At 45.9% G+C, this 15,145-nt stretch overlaps 1 protein-coding gene across 1 annotated transcript; it reads right to left on the reverse strand.

The window, feature by feature from the left end:
* Window positions 1–9,114: 9,114 nt before the first annotated feature.
* On the reverse strand, window positions 9,115–14,177 carry OR1I1 (olfactory receptor family 1 subfamily I member 1). The gene is made up of 2 exons (XM_082710579.1): window positions 14,020–14,177; window positions 9,115–10,248 (listed from the first exon to the last, which is right to left on the reverse strand). Exon 2 carries the CDS (start codon window positions 10,230–10,232, stop codon window positions 9,282–9,284), a length of 951 nt encoding a protein of 316 aa, XP_082566705.1. The 5' UTR covers window positions 10,233–10,248; window positions 14,020–14,177; the 3' UTR covers window positions 9,115–9,281.
* Window positions 14,178–15,145: the final 968 nt, after the last annotated feature.

Below are 15,145 nucleotides of genomic sequence, written 5' to 3' on the forward strand. Positions count from 1 at the left end.
GACACCTCCTCTTCTTTAGTCTTCTGGACGCCACCTGGGTGCCTCCCAATTTTCCCATCCCCCAATTTCAGTTACTACAGATGTTTAACAGACCATCTCCAAACTAGTGGTGTAGAAGCCATTTTATGATGCCGCAGATGCTGCGGGTAAGGGATTTGGGCAGGGCAGAGCTGACATTGATCGTTTCTACTCCTTGGTTGGAAAGGCTTTGAGGTTTAGAGGTAACTCAGCAATGGGGAGCTGGAATCATCTGCAGGCATGTTCACTCACAGGGCTTGCAACCTATCCCAGCTGAGGGCTGGGACCTCTTCACGGGCTGTGGACCAGGACAACTACGTGGGCCTCTCCCTCTGGCCCGTGCTTCCTACCAGCAGGTCATTTGTCAGGAGGGTTGTTTCCAGGACTCCAAAGTCAACAAGACCAAACCTGCATTACATTTCCTAACCCAGCCTTGAGGGTCATGTTGTGTCACTTCTGGCGTCAGATTCAAGACATAGACCCCACCTGCTCAGTAGGCCTTATGTCAAGGTGACCTTGTGAAGAGAATGTGGGATGGGAGCTATTGTGGTCATCTTGGAAAATTTAGCCTGCTTCAGTCCTTCATTCCATTCTCCAGAGTGGATTTAAAAACCGAAGCCAGATTATGACACACCCCTGCTGGAGAGTCTTTCCATGACTGCTCACCCCACCTAGAATAAAATGCAGATTTCCAGTAAGACTTCTGGCCTCATCTCCTTTGTTGTCCCCATTGCTCACCATGACCTCTTCTCTGGTCCTCCTTTACTTCAAACTGTATCTGTATCAGGCCCTTTGCACATGCAGTCTCCTCTGTCCCAGAGCCCTGGTTCTTCTGAATTTGCCTCTTTCTCATCCTTTAGTTCCAAAAGCACCCCCTTGGGAGGCCCTCTTTGAGTCCCCACCCCTGTCCACTCATTATCACCTCATTGTGTTTCATTTCTTTGAACACTGTCACAGATTGAAATGAATAGCTTCAGTGTTTGTTCTAGTTTATCTGTGTCCTTGTTGAAATGGGGACTCTACCATATGCATGTCTGTCTTGTTCACTGCTGAGTGTTCAGGTAGGCGATCAGGTGCCAGGTGCCAGAGGCCTGGCTAGGAGTGGGTGGCCAAGCAGCTTGCATAGTGTGTGTTTGCTAGTTTTGTGTCTCAAAGTGGATCTTTCTGTTTATTCTACTTGGAGTTTGTTGAGCTAGTTGGATGTGCAGATTCATATCTTTCATCCACTCTGGGAGGTTTTTCTTGGGCCATTATTTCAACTGTTTTTTTCTATCCCTTTCTCTTCTCTCCTTTTGGGACTCCCATTATACATATGTTTGTAGGCTTATCAGTGTTCCATGGGTCTCTCAGGTTCTACTCATTTTTCTTGGATGTGTGTTTGGCAGGAGACATGCTGGAGAGTGGTGGGATGCACCCCAGGAGTCTTTGAGGTAGCTACTGACAGCGGGGGAGAGGTCAGGGTCAAGACAATATCTGTTCACAAGTCCCAGGAAGTGGGGACAGGAGAGGGGGGCCCCTCAGGGTATGCCAGTACTTCAGAGAAGCTGGAGGCTGACATGGAGATGAGAGCAGCCCTTGGTCCCACCCATAACACATCAAATGAATAAAACACACTCACACAGCATATCCATATTTACTTATTCATTCTTGGTAAACACTTTTGATGTTGTTTCTCTGCTTTTCCTTTGCATTTATTTGGCTCATTATTTAACTCATTTAATTCACAGTTGGCTATGATTCTTTGTCAGCAACCAGAAATTTTTGGTAAGTGTTAATAAAATGGTTATGAATACTGAGTTTCACATTCTGTGTAGACTGGCTTTTGGTAGTTGCTGTTGGGATTTAAGAGTGTTTGTGTGTATTCTCTTTCCCCCCAATGTTCTCACTGGCTGCAGACATGATGTGCTGTACTTATGGTGCCTGATGGATAAATCCAGCCCCCAGAAGAATGGGGATTTGTTGAAAGAAGAAGTGCAGGTGGAGGGTGCTGGTGAGGTTTGAGCAGAGCTCTGCACCTCTGTGGCAGAGCTACCTCACCCCTCATGTGGGATGACTGAAGGTTCATGTCCCACATCGACCCTACAGGTCCCCATGGGACCGAGCTCCAGCTCCCCACACTGGAAACTCGAATGTCAGTACACTTTTTACTGACTTCCTTCCCTTCTGTTTCTCACTTCTGCACCACCTCCCCCCACCTCCCTCTGCCTTCCAGCATTTCCTGGATCACTTCCCAAATAAACTCTCTGCACTTGAATCCTTGTCTCAGGGTCAGCTTCTAGAGGACCCCAAATGCAGACCTTCTTTCTAGGCCTCAGTTTCCTTGTCCACACAAAAGAAAGAAATCTCCCCCTGTTACCAAGATTGTGGGAGTGGGAATAATGGAGGTGGGGCATGTATCTGTGGGCTAAGCCTGTTTGCCTTCTCCCTGGAATTCTTAGTTCCTGGGAATGCAAGATGAAGAAGATCACGGGGAGCAGTCTCCCAGCTTTCCCCCACCCACTTTTGTCACTTCCTGTTGTCCCTGTGCCTGAGGCTCACTGTGTCAGGTACCTTCCAGGGTGAAGAGGCACTTGTCTGGCTGGGAGTCCATCCTTAGAGAATCCAGGGAAGAGGTGTTTGCTCAGAGATGTCCACCAGGGTAGCATTGAGCAGCTAGAGGGGGAGAGGTGGCCAAATTACCATGAGGCAGCTTCCTGAGGTGAGATATGGCATCAGCTGGCAGGCATTTATTGGGGCAGCTTATCTGGGCCAGAGCCTCCCAGTGACCCTTGGCAAAGCCCAGCAGACCACCCGTGGAGCTGAAGCCCAGGGGCAGCAGAGCCCCTAGTGCCCTTGCGGTGCCCTCCTTCCCTCAGCTGCAGGTCAGCTGGACTCTCCTGCTGGCCAGGCCCCTGCACACGCCCAGGACACCTTTCAGCAACTGGCCACCAGGAGCCATGCCAAGAGCTGCCATGGTGTCCAGCTTGCAGGACCTCTAGTTGTCCCAGAGAAAGGGGAGGCAGTGTGGAGAGGGGTGACCAACCCATGGGCTGGGGCAAATAGCCCAGGGTGGGAAGGACCAGGCAGAGACCCCAAGTCATTTCTTAGCTACTTCCTCCTCTCTCCGAGGTCTCTGGGTTTGACTTCCACAGAAACGTCTGGCCCTTGACTGGCTCTTGGAAGGAAGCCCCTAAATTTTTACAGTATCCTACTTAATAAGAATCTCTTTGTATACCTGGAGGCCAGGCTAACAATGCGATTTATAGTGAGGGCCTTCAGCCACGCTGTGTCAGGTTAACGTGTAGGAGCCAGACACTGAGTAACCAAGGTCAGCCACATGGGCAGTTGGCCATGTCTGTGTGGCTGTTATGGCCATGTCTGTTGTGTCTGCACCAAATTCATATGTTGAAGCCCTAACTGCTCCATCCCTCCCCCCAACCAAGTTCCTCAGAATGGCCTTTAAACCATGATTAAATCCAGTGAAGTCTTTAGGGTGGACCCCAATCTGATATGACTTCTCTTCATAAGAGGCTATCTGGACACAAGATGTGTGCATGGAGGAGAGGTCATACGAGGGCATGGAAGATGGCTGTCTACCAGCAACGGAGAGAGGCCCGAGAAAGAACCAAGCCTGCTGATGCCTTGATCTCGGACTTCTGGCCTCTAGAACTGAGAAGTAAATTTCTCCTGTTTAAACCACCCCGTCTGTGGTGTTTTATTATGGCAGGAGTAGGAAACTAATACCGATGAAAACTCTGGACCACGGGACTCAAGGAGCTCCCCTGGCTGGCAGTATACCATGTTTGTGGTTGAATGTCACTGCTGGGAGAATTACATGCTGTCCACTGGGAGGGGACAACTGGCCCCCTGGTGGCTCGTCCCTTCTGGACCCTGGCCCTTGTGCTTTTTACCCTTGTTGGTTTTTAATCTCTATCCTTTCCCTGTAATAAACTGTGCATATAACAATTTTGCTGAGTTCTCTTGACTCCTAGTGAATCGTTGAACCTGAGGGTGGCCTTGGAGACCTCTTCCTACACAGGTTCAAGGAGATAGGAATGACTCCCCAAATCCCTGGCAAGTGTCTATTTGGGAGTAGCAGCTTTGCCTCTAGGACCTCAGGCTGAAGCCTTACTGTATCCTTCCTCATGCCTTGCTGGAAGTGCCTTTCTTTCCTACCAGCTGATCCACCTTTTGCCTCCCAGAGTCCCACATGGGGCTGCAGCATGACCTTGGGCAAGTCACTCACCTGGGAGGTCACTCGGCATGCTGGAAGGAAGGGTCAGGTGTTTGGGTCACACTACACCGCATTGGAATACTTCCTCTGCCCTTATCTAGCATATGACATTGGGACAGTTACTTTACTTCTTTGAGTCTCCAAAATTGCTTTGAATTACCCAACAGAATCCCATGTAGGGAGAAAAAAGTGTTATTGTGTTCTAATATTGACCAGGGTCATTCTGCTCCTTCAGACTCAGATAGATGGGCTCAAGCCCCTTCCAACACCCTTGCTTGAGATGTTGGAGAATTACTAGATGTTTGTTTACTCATGGACTCCTGTTATTGCTGAATTAAATAGCTTCATGGTGAGCTTGCTCTTCCTCGTTTCTAGGATGGGGTGCATGGGCTTCTTGCCTTGATTTTGCCAGGGTTCCCGGTTGTGTGACAGATTTTACTGAGTTTGGGGGAGTGGAGGGAGAGTTTACATTGCATACCACAGCAACTTAACCTTGACTGTTAGATGTCTCTGTTCCAACCCAGCCTACCTCCTAGAATCTTGTCATTGCATTGCCTCCCCATCCATTCCTTTGTTCATCCATTCATTTGTTCATTCATTCATTTGCTCAGTCAACAACTATATTTTGAGTGGCTGCTGTCTGGATTTGGGGAAGATAAAGCCAGAAAACATGATTTCTCAGCTCTCAGCTCATAGTTAAGTGGGTGAAATAGACATTCACCAGAGAATCACACGAATGAATATAAAATCACTAATGTGATGAGAAAAATGAGGACTAGTGAATGTATTTGGGCACCTGATATAGCTGGGGTAGGGAGTGGGTGAGAGGCTTCCTTGAGGAAGTGGGGTTTGCCTTGAAATCTCAAAGCTGAGGAGACATTAGCTATGCAAATGTCCTGTGGCTCCATCCATCCCTTCATTTTCTGGTCCTAGGATTCAGCCCATTTCACCGCTCACTGTTTGTTCCCTGTTGGTCTCTCTGTTTCTTGCCACTTCCATCCATGTGGACCAGGATTTGCAAAATAGAGCCTGTGGGCCAAATCTGGCTCTTGAACTATGACCTTCTTAAAAAAAAATTTTAAAATGGTTGGAAACAAATCAAAAGAAAACATTTCGTGAGCTACTTTTGATAACTTTGATCATTAAAACTTCAAACCTAGTGTCCATGAAGGGAGCCTTAGTGGTAACCGTAGGATTAATGTGTCCAGTAATACATAATGTTAGAAAGCTCACACTGGATGGCAGATTCAAGACAGAATTTTCTGACTCTCAGATTAAGTAGTTTTTTTCCCTGCGATCCTGGAGCCCAGCCAGCAGATACAGAAGGTGGAAACTTCCTCCTGATTTCCTATTTATGGGTGACAGTTGAAATATTTTGGTAGTTGAGATATTTGGGAACCCATGTGGGAGGATTTCTGGGATGAGGAGAGAAAAGGAGTGAACATAGGCCCGTCACTAAAACCCAAAGAGCCAGATCCATTTTTGCAATATATTTTACTTTCTTAAAAAAAAAAAAAAAAAAAGGAAGGCACATGCTCTATTTTGTCACTACAATTTGCAGGGAGAGAAGTACACGGAAGGTAGATAGACACTGAGAATCTTTCTGAATCATTTTGATGATGTCAACCCATTTTTTTTTTTTTTTTTTTGCAAGAGTAAAAAAAAAAAAAGACTTTCATGACATGTAAAATGATATGAAATTCAAGTTTCAGTTTCTACTCTTTGATGTATTGTTTATGGTGACTTCCATGTTGGAACAGCAGAGATGAGTCATTATAACAAGCTGTATGATCTCTAATGCTGATAATTACTATCTGGCCATTTATAGAAGGTTTCTGACCCCCAAGCCATGGGATGACTCATCAGTGGATTAATTCTGAAACCTGGGCCCTCCCTACATCCCTGCTTAATGTCATTGTCCCCCTCTGCCCTGTGGACCAAGGCCCATGGTGACTGACCACCACTGTCCTCCACAGCCTCCCACACACCCCACTCCCCTCGCCGTGGCCTGGAGACACTCCTCTCCGCGTGTGATTTCACTGAACAACCCAGGCTCTGTCCCACCACGGGAACTTTGCACATGCTGTCCCTCCCAGGGGATGATACACCTGAGTAGGGGAACTGGGGCAGTTTACAGCCAGGATAAATGCTTCTGAAAAAGAACAGCTTTATTTATTTTTTAATTAAAATTTTTAAAAAAAATTTAATTTTATTTTTTCAGTGTTCCAAGATTCATTGTTTATGCACCACATCCAGTGCTCCATGCGATACCTGCCCTCCTTAGTACCCACCACCAGGGCCACCCATCCCCTCACCCCCCTCCCTTCCAAAACCCTCAGTTTGCTTCTCAGAGTCCACAGTCTCTCATGGTTCTTCTCTCCCTCCGATTTCCACCAACTCACTTCTCCTCTTCTTCATCCAATGTCCTCTGTGTTATTCCTTATAAAAGAGCCGCTTTAAATCCAAGTTGTGAAACAGCACTGTCGCCACCTGGTGGCCATATCCTCAAGTTGCAGCTGCAATTCTTCCAAAGCGTTTGGTGTCGTTCTTGGACTTTCCTCTCCAGAACCACGTCTATACCAGGGAACTGGAAAACGTCCGTGGAAAAATGCCCCAGATCCGGTTCTCCTGTATCTCTGAACTGAAGGCCTATTTGGATCCCACATCTCTATAACCCTCCTTTCCATCCTCGCCCTATCTCTGTGATCCCCAAACTTTAAGGCTCATATAAGCCCTATGGGTTGCTGTTAAAATTATGATTCAGGGGTTTGGGATGATGTCTGAGTCTTCATTTCTAGCAAAATCCCTATGATGCTGATGCTTCTGGTTCATGGATCTACTTGAGTATCAGTTGCTACTTTTTCTATCGAAAAGGGGTCAATAAACTCCTTCTGCAGATAGCCAGACAGTAAATATTTTAGGCTTTGTGCACCCTAGAGTCTCTGTCAAGATTATTCAACTCTGCCCTGTAGTTTGAAAGCAGCCGTAGGTGATACATAAATTAATGGGCATAGGTGTGTTCCCATAAAACTTTGTGAGCACTACAATTAGAATTTTATATAATTTTAATCTGTCATAGAATAGTCTTTCTTTCCCCCCAACTATTTAAAAATATAAAAAACATCCTCAGCTCACAGACCATACAAAAAAGGCTGTGGTTGGATTTCGCCCAAGGGTCATAGTTTACACATCCTTGCTCTAGGTGCCAACGCCTAGACAGTATCATGTAATGTTAAGATCTGGGCCTTTGGGATGGGTCCTGTGTTTGAACTTTGGCAGCTTCATTTTGCAAACCTCAGCTTCCTTATCTGTAAACTAAGAACTTTTATCACCTACCTTGTAGGGTTGTTGTTTCCAAAGGGCTAGCACTGTACCCAGCATTCAGTAAATCTCATTATTGTCATCACATTGAGACCCAGAAAATGAATCCATACAACTTAAATCCTTCATCTTTTCCTGCAGATGTAACCCAGACTTTTAACCAGACATGCAGTGAGTCATGGGCTTGAGGGGATGAATCTGGGTGTGGTCTTTGCATGATGCCTGGTCTTCCTAAACTCACTGTACTCATTTGATAGGACTGCCATAACAAAAGACTACAAACAGGATGAGAGATTTATTGTATAATGGTTCTGGGGACCAGAAGTCAGAGATCAGGTATTAGCAGGGTTGGTTCCTTCTGGGAACTGTGAGGGAGGATCTGCTCCACGCTTCGGTCCTGGCTTCTGGTGGTTTGCTGGCACTCTCTGGCATTCCTTGGCTTGTAGAACCATCACCATCATCTCTGCCTCCATCTCCACATGGTCTTCTCCCTGTGTGTGCTTCTGTGTCCAAATTCTCCCTTTAGATAAGGTTGGCAATCATACTGCATCAGGACCCATCCTAACGACCTCATTTTAAATTGATTACCTCTGTAAAGACCCTATTTCCAGGTAAGGTCACATTCTCAGGTCCTGGGGGGTTAGACTTTGACACATCTTTTTTGGAGGACACAATTCACCTTCCAGCACTAACTTTCCATGCTTGCCAGCCCATCCTATCTGCTTGTTTCTGATTATGCCTGTAGAATTAGATTGGATTTGAAGTCAGGTGATGAACATCACAGGAAACACATGGACTCTGCAGCTTGTCCAGGGCTTGTGTCCTCAGACAAGAGGACTGTGTACTTCCTGCTCATGGCCACCTGGAGAGCCTGTTAAAAAGGCAGATTGCAGGGTTCATCGCCAACCTGAATCACAATACCTGGGAGCCAGATGTCATTGTCTCTTATGATCCAATGCATGGGAGGTGGGGGAGGTGCACATGGGAGGCCTGATTATGACAAAGATCCCCAAAGTCATGAGCACAAGAGGTGGCCACAAGGTCCTTTTGAGACAAGGCTGGTGGCTGTTGAAGCAAATAATAAGTGAGCTAATCTCAACAGATACTTTCACTTTCCTTCTCCATGTCACTTAGGAAGCATGGTGATGTAACTGGCTAATATGTATTGTCTTTATCAATATTAAAATGGTGTAGCCAGGGGTGCCTGGGTGGCTCAGTGAGTTAAGCCTCTGCCTTCAGCTAAGGTCACGATCTCAGGGTCCTGGGATCGAGCCCCGAATTGGGCTCTCTGCTCAATGGGGAGCCTGCTTCCCAGCCTCCCTCGCCTGCCTCTCTGCCTATTTGTGATATCTGTCTGTCAAATAAATAAATAAATAAATAAATCTTTAAAAACAAATGGTGTAGCCAAAAAAAAAATGGTGTAGCCAATTTTTGTTCAACTGTATTAACCAGGTAGCAATCCCATAAGCCCAATACCCCAGAGAGGACCAATTTAAGAGTTCTTTGAAGTATTTTGATCTTCATGGGGAAAATGCACAACTCTCCCTTTGAGTTTCCAAAGGTTTTCATTTATTTTTTTGATACATTTACCACGTTGGGCCATAATGACACATGTCTATGCCCCACTCAATTCTGAATGCCCTGAGGGCAGGGATGGGATGTATCTCTGTGTTCCCACCACCCAACATTGGTTATGGAACAAGCTGAATGCCCAAACAACTGTTCTACACTAAGACTGAGAAGAGACTGCTTTGCTGACGAGCTTCTTCAGGCCTGCCTTCATCTCCTTGTTCCTTAGGCTGTATATAAAAGGGTTCAGCATGGGGATGACCACCCCACACATCAGGGCAGCTGCCTTGTCCTTCTGGGAGGAGGCAGGAGATGTGGGTTGCAAGTACACGGCAAAGATGGTGCCATAGAACAGTGATACCACAGTGAGGTGTGAGCCACAAGTGGAGAAGGCTTTCCACTTGCCCTGAGCAGAAGGGATCTTGAAGACTGCCCAGAAAATGCAGGTGTAGGAGAGAAGGATGCACAAGAGGGGGCTGATGCCCATGATGATGCCAAAAGCAAAAATCACCAGCTCATTGGTGTGGGTATCAGAGCAGGAGAGCTTCAACAGGGGCATGAGATCACAGAAGAAGTGGGGGATTTTGGAGCCAGCACAGAAAGTCAGCTGAGCCATGAGGCAGGTGTGGACAAGTGACTGGAGATTGGTGATCAGCCATGGTCCCCCCAACAGCAACCTGCAAACACAAGGGCTCATGATGACTGAGTAGCGTAGAGGATAGACAATAGCCACGAAGCGGTCAATGGCCATCACAGCCAGGAGGAAGCTGTCCATGGTCCCAAACAGGTGGAAGGTGTACATCTGAGCAAGGCAGCCCACAAAGGAGATGGCCTGGTTCTGGGTCCAAAGGTTCACCAGCATCTTGGGGACAGTGGTGGAAGAAAAGAAGGTATCGACAAGGGACAGGTTGGAGAGGAAGAAGTACATGGGCGTGTGGAGGTGGACATCTGTGATGATGGCCAGGACGATGAGCAGGTTCCCCAAGATGGTGACCAGGTACACAGAGAGGAACAGCCCAAAGAGGAGAGTCTGATGCTCTGGCTTTTCTGTGAGTCCCAAAAGGAGGAATTCTGAGATTGTTGTTTGATTTTTTTGGTTTTTTGGTTCCATGGACAATCTGTGTCTACTGTAAAAGAAATAAAAGGGAAGAGGAAAGCAACGTAAAACTGGGAGTCAGAAATGGAGTTCCTGTCCTGGCTTCCCATCGAGATTGAAGTTCTGTGAAGATCCATAGGTTTCTGTTTCTCTCCAACAAACCCATCCATGCCTGAGATAGTTAGCATCTCAAAAACTGAACTCATGTGTTTAGAGAGAACTTAGACATTTGCCCATAAACACCTTTGTGTTTTTAGTGGAGTAGCGCTTTGTAGAAAACAAAATTAAGCTGGATCAAACCTAAACTGAAACCCAGTACAGGGAGAGGGAATCTTATCAGCCTCTTTTATTCCTTGTCTTCCTTTCCCTTTATCCTCTCTTTCCTCCCCTCCTTCCATTTCATCCTTCCTTCACATGATACAATTTTTGCATCCGTTTCAGGTTAATGACCAAGAATACAAGGACAGATAGCACTGCTCTACTGTTTCCAGTGATGGCCAAATTGATTTGGGGGCATTTATGATCTTCTACCACGTCATCACTGTAGTAAACCCACTTTCATCCTTTGTGAGACAGCACCCAGTATATGTTTGGGAAGACGCAGAGACCATGACCACGGATGAACCCAGAAAGCTGGGTAAATGGAGATTTTAAAGAAAACTTTCATGGTAAAAAAAGAGTATCTGGAGGTTTAAAGCTAATGGTCTTTTGGAAGTATATTTTGTCATTAGTTGTAGTTTTGCAGGACAAAAAAAATTTTATACTTTCTTATGTTCTAGAGAGGCTGTCACTAGCCGTTGGAATACTTTTGTACCCTCAGGAAAATATACATTGTTATAGAATGGCAAACAGCATTTAAGAAGTTTATTCAAAAGAAAACTCCCAGACATAGTCCAGATGGTTCAAAAATAAGCTGGTTTCTTAAAAATGACAACAATGTCCCCAAATCCCTGTTTGATGGAAAGCAAAGTGTGCCATGTGCTTACTCCTGTAGGAACTATGATGACAAGAAAAGTGAGTTTATAATATGAACGGATATGAAAACAGTGACCAATGTGAGACCAACATTTAAAGAAATGCCCACATGTAGGCATGTTGTGATAATATTCTCATTCACCCATTTAACACTGGTATGGTCCTGGTTTTATTTTCCCATGTATTTAGAAGGGAATTGGGAGTTCATCCTAGACCATTGTAATCTGTAGTATCAGAGATGACTTTTGAGTTAATCTCTGCTTTGGCTTCAGCTGTTTGGGACTTAGGAGAAACTTCATGCTAAAAACCCCAAGAAAGCATGTGTTTATCCTATCCACACGAGACCACCAAAGCCTGGTTGCATTTGCCTTTCCAAGTCTCCACCTCCTGGTATGCACAGAGACACTTCCTTTCACTTGATGAACATTTACAGAGAGTGTGTTAGGGGTCACATAGCTCTCTTATGATACATGGATGATATAGGTAAAGCCCAGCATGGCACTACTCACCACATTTTTTTTTTTTAAAGTTCAGATGCATTTTTCCCCATCTTATTTCTTTTCAGTGTTCCAAAATTTATTGTTTATGTGCTATACCCAGTGGTCCATGCAATACATGCCCTCCATAACACCCACCACCAGGCTCTCCCAACCCCCTACTCCACCTCCCCTCCAAAACCCTGTTTGTTCTCAGAGTCCATAGTCTCTCATGGTTTGTGTCCCCCTTCACTTTCCCCATCTCACTTCTCCTCTTCATCTCCCAATGTCCTCCATGTTATTCCTTATGCTTCACAAGTAAGTGAAACCATATTTTTATAAAATCTCAATATTGACTCTTTTCAGCAAAGAGAGGATCTTCTTTAACTCATTGCTTAACTGGTTGGGTCCCCATGGCTTAAAAGCAATTATGGACAAGAACACAACAGAGGCATTTTGTGATCATATCTGTAGAGTGTTGAGTCTTTCTTTTCTTCTCCTTCTCCTTCTTCTTCTTCTTCCCTTCCTCTTCTTTCTCCTCCTCCTTCTTCTCCTTCCTCCTCTTCCTCTTCTTTTTTAAAGATTTATTTATTTCAGAGAGAGACAGAGAGGGAGAGAGCAAGAGCGAAAGGAAGGAGGCACTAAAGGAGACGGAGAAACTCAAGCAGATTCTGTGTTGAGCGCAGAGCCTGAATCAGGTCTTGATCTTAAGACCCATGAGGTCATAACCTGAGCCAAAACCAAGATTTGGCCATTAACGGACAGTACCACCCAGGTGTGTGGAGTATTGAGCCTTCCTAGGAATCACAACTTCTTTATGCGCAGTGGGAGATGATGTTGGCCACACCCGACGATGAGGAGTCAGGCTGAAAGCGATGCTAGGGGCCCTCAGCTTGCACCTGCACCATAACCCGTCTGGACAGATTTATTTTTGCTCTCTCACATGTCATTGCTTCTCTGAGTGCATTTCATGAGGAGCAGCATTTCAAAGCTAAACTCTGCTGTCAACACTTGCTAGGAAAACTGTTCAGTCACAAGCATCTAAAATTATTGCCACTTTCTGATGGCGCATGGGAGAAGAATGAGGCTGTAAGAGAGCTGTAAGTCAGCTGCAAGGAAGAGGGAGCAGGGATTGACAGTAGAAAAGACTGTTGCCCTGAACAACTTCTCAGTTCCATGTTTATTAGGTATAGACAGTAATCAACAGAGGAGCCAAAGAAGGCTACACATTAATCATATGCCTTATAGATAAACAAGAAGGAAGGCAAAGTATATCTGGTCAAGCAATATAAGTTTATAGTTGAGCAAGCACATTCAAAGGGATCATCTAATTAGCCACAGGTGCTCTCTGGAGAAGGAGATAATGGAAAAATGAAGCAGGTGACCTTCCACCCTGAGCAGGCCGGCCATCTTCAGAGGCCTGTTGCCAGTACTGTATATAAGCATGCTTAGTAACTAGTATAATTCCTTTAAGTTATATTTTAAGGAATACATTGTTCTGAGGGACAGTTGCAATTATCTTCCCTCTGCCCATCGAGGAATGCTAGTCTCCAGAAAGATTTACGGTGAGCTGAAAGGGGGCAGGATGTACATGGGAGAACACAGTAGGTGGACAGGTGTGTATAAGAGAGGTGACAGGTGATTCTGAGGTGTTGTGAGAACAAGGGGAGGGATGCAGATATCTGCCAGGAACCTTGGAGGTGGAAGAGGTGTCGAAAGGGGGTTTTCAGGAAGGGAAGCAGTGTAATTTCCTCTTTGCTGACCTCAAGAGATCTCTTGATCTCTTGATCAAACCTCTTACTACTTACCACAATTTTTCAGAGGTCTCTTTGAGACTTTGTAAGGTAATGCTCAGGTTCTCTGGGCTGCACATGTAACTGAGAGTCCCTTCCTGGCAATACATTTGCAGCTGTCCTTGGTTGTTGAGATGAAGTCCTTGGTTGCACTAGAGTGGTAGTCCTCAACATTGATCTGCATCAGTGTCTCCCAGAGGGCTGGAGCTGTGCCCTGGAGTGTCTGTGCTGGGGCTTGAGAATCAGCACTTCTAGGAAGTTCCTAGGGATGCTGCTGCTGCTAGCCCGGGGACCACATCTGGAGAACCGCCACCCACAGTGGAGAGAGCTGTTTTTCAATCTCTCCCATGTGTGCGGGTGTCCCTCAATTGCAGACCCTAACCATTCTTTCTTCTCATGACCTGCTACAGAGGTGTGTCCCCTGTGACCTCTATCCACTCAGAGGGTATAGAATTGGTCTCAGACACTTCTCTTTCTTAGGGTATCCAGAAAAAGAAGGATTTCCTCTTTCTCAGTCCCATCCAGCTCATTTCCCTTCCCCATCCTTCACTCACTTACCAGGATGGTGTCACCAAAAAGATGGTCTTGGCAAACCTCCTCCTCCACTGACTTCCAGGGGATCCTGAGGTCAGTGCTAAGCCTTCAGGAAGGACAGAGGGAGACCCTTCAAGTTGTGATGGCTGGGGAAAAATTGATGTCTGGGGTGGAGGGAATGATGTGTTGGCCCCGTCCTGGGGCAGGTGAGCAGGGGGCCAGGGATGCAGTAGGATATTTACAGTTTGGGGACTCTTGGGGACTCTATCCCCATGGCTCCTTGTTAAGAAGGAAAATGCTAGTTGCTTTGTTTCCAGAAACATGTGACTTATTCCCTGGGGTATGTGCACTCTCAGATGATGGAGAGGTGAGGAGATGGAAAAGTCACCAGGGATTCATTCTCACTGAACACCCCTCAAAATCCTCTCCTAACCATGAGAGACTATGGACTCTGAAAAACAATCTGAGGGGTTTGAAGTGGCGGGGGAGTGGGAAGATGGGGGAACCAGGTGGTGGGTATTAGAGAGGGCACGGATTGCATGGAGCATTGGGTGTGGTGCAAAAATAATGAATACTGTTATGCTGAAAATAAACAAAAAATTAGTTAAAAAAAATCCTCTCCTAACCCAGACTGAGCCTCATAGCAGTTCCTAGACAGGAAGGTCTGGTGGTCCAAACCCTCCACAGGGCACTCAGATGCCTGAATCAGTGTCCTTTCATTCATTTCATCGTGATGGGAATTCTACAAGGAAGAGAATTTATGCAGTCTGGTTTGCCAAGGAAAGCTTCTAGAAAGTTAGAAAGAAAAGTCAATAAGGTCAAATGAATGACTTTATCAAACACTTCCTGTCATGTTCCATAGGTCAGATGCTGTGCTTGACGTTGGGGCTTTGAACCACCTCCTTGTTAAAAATGCCTTCCTGTCAGCCACATGCAGGGCTCAGCATTCATTAACCCTACCAAGTGCACTTTGCATGGGGATTAGGGAATCACTGTTCTACTCTTCCACCAACAACATTGGTGAGCCTTTGTTGGGGTGCTCACATCATGACCCCAATTTCTGCTCCCCTTTCTCCTGGAACCCTTTTATTTTTACCCTTTCTTCCATTGGCTTTCTGTTGTATTTGATAATTTCTTTTAAAATGTGTAC

The sequence above is a fragment of the Mustela nivalis genome, assembly GCF_964662115.1.
Source record: "Mustela nivalis genome assembly, chromosome: 1".
In the NCBI taxonomy this organism is placed as follows: domain Eukaryota; kingdom Metazoa; phylum Chordata; class Mammalia; order Carnivora; family Mustelidae; genus Mustela; species Mustela nivalis.

Bases quoted from the DNA above. Each gene is read 5' to 3' on its own strand.
- OR1I1 (XM_082710579.1), bottom strand. From the start codon at position 10,232: ATGGAACCAAAAAACCAAAAAAATCAAACAACAATCTCAGAATTCCTC.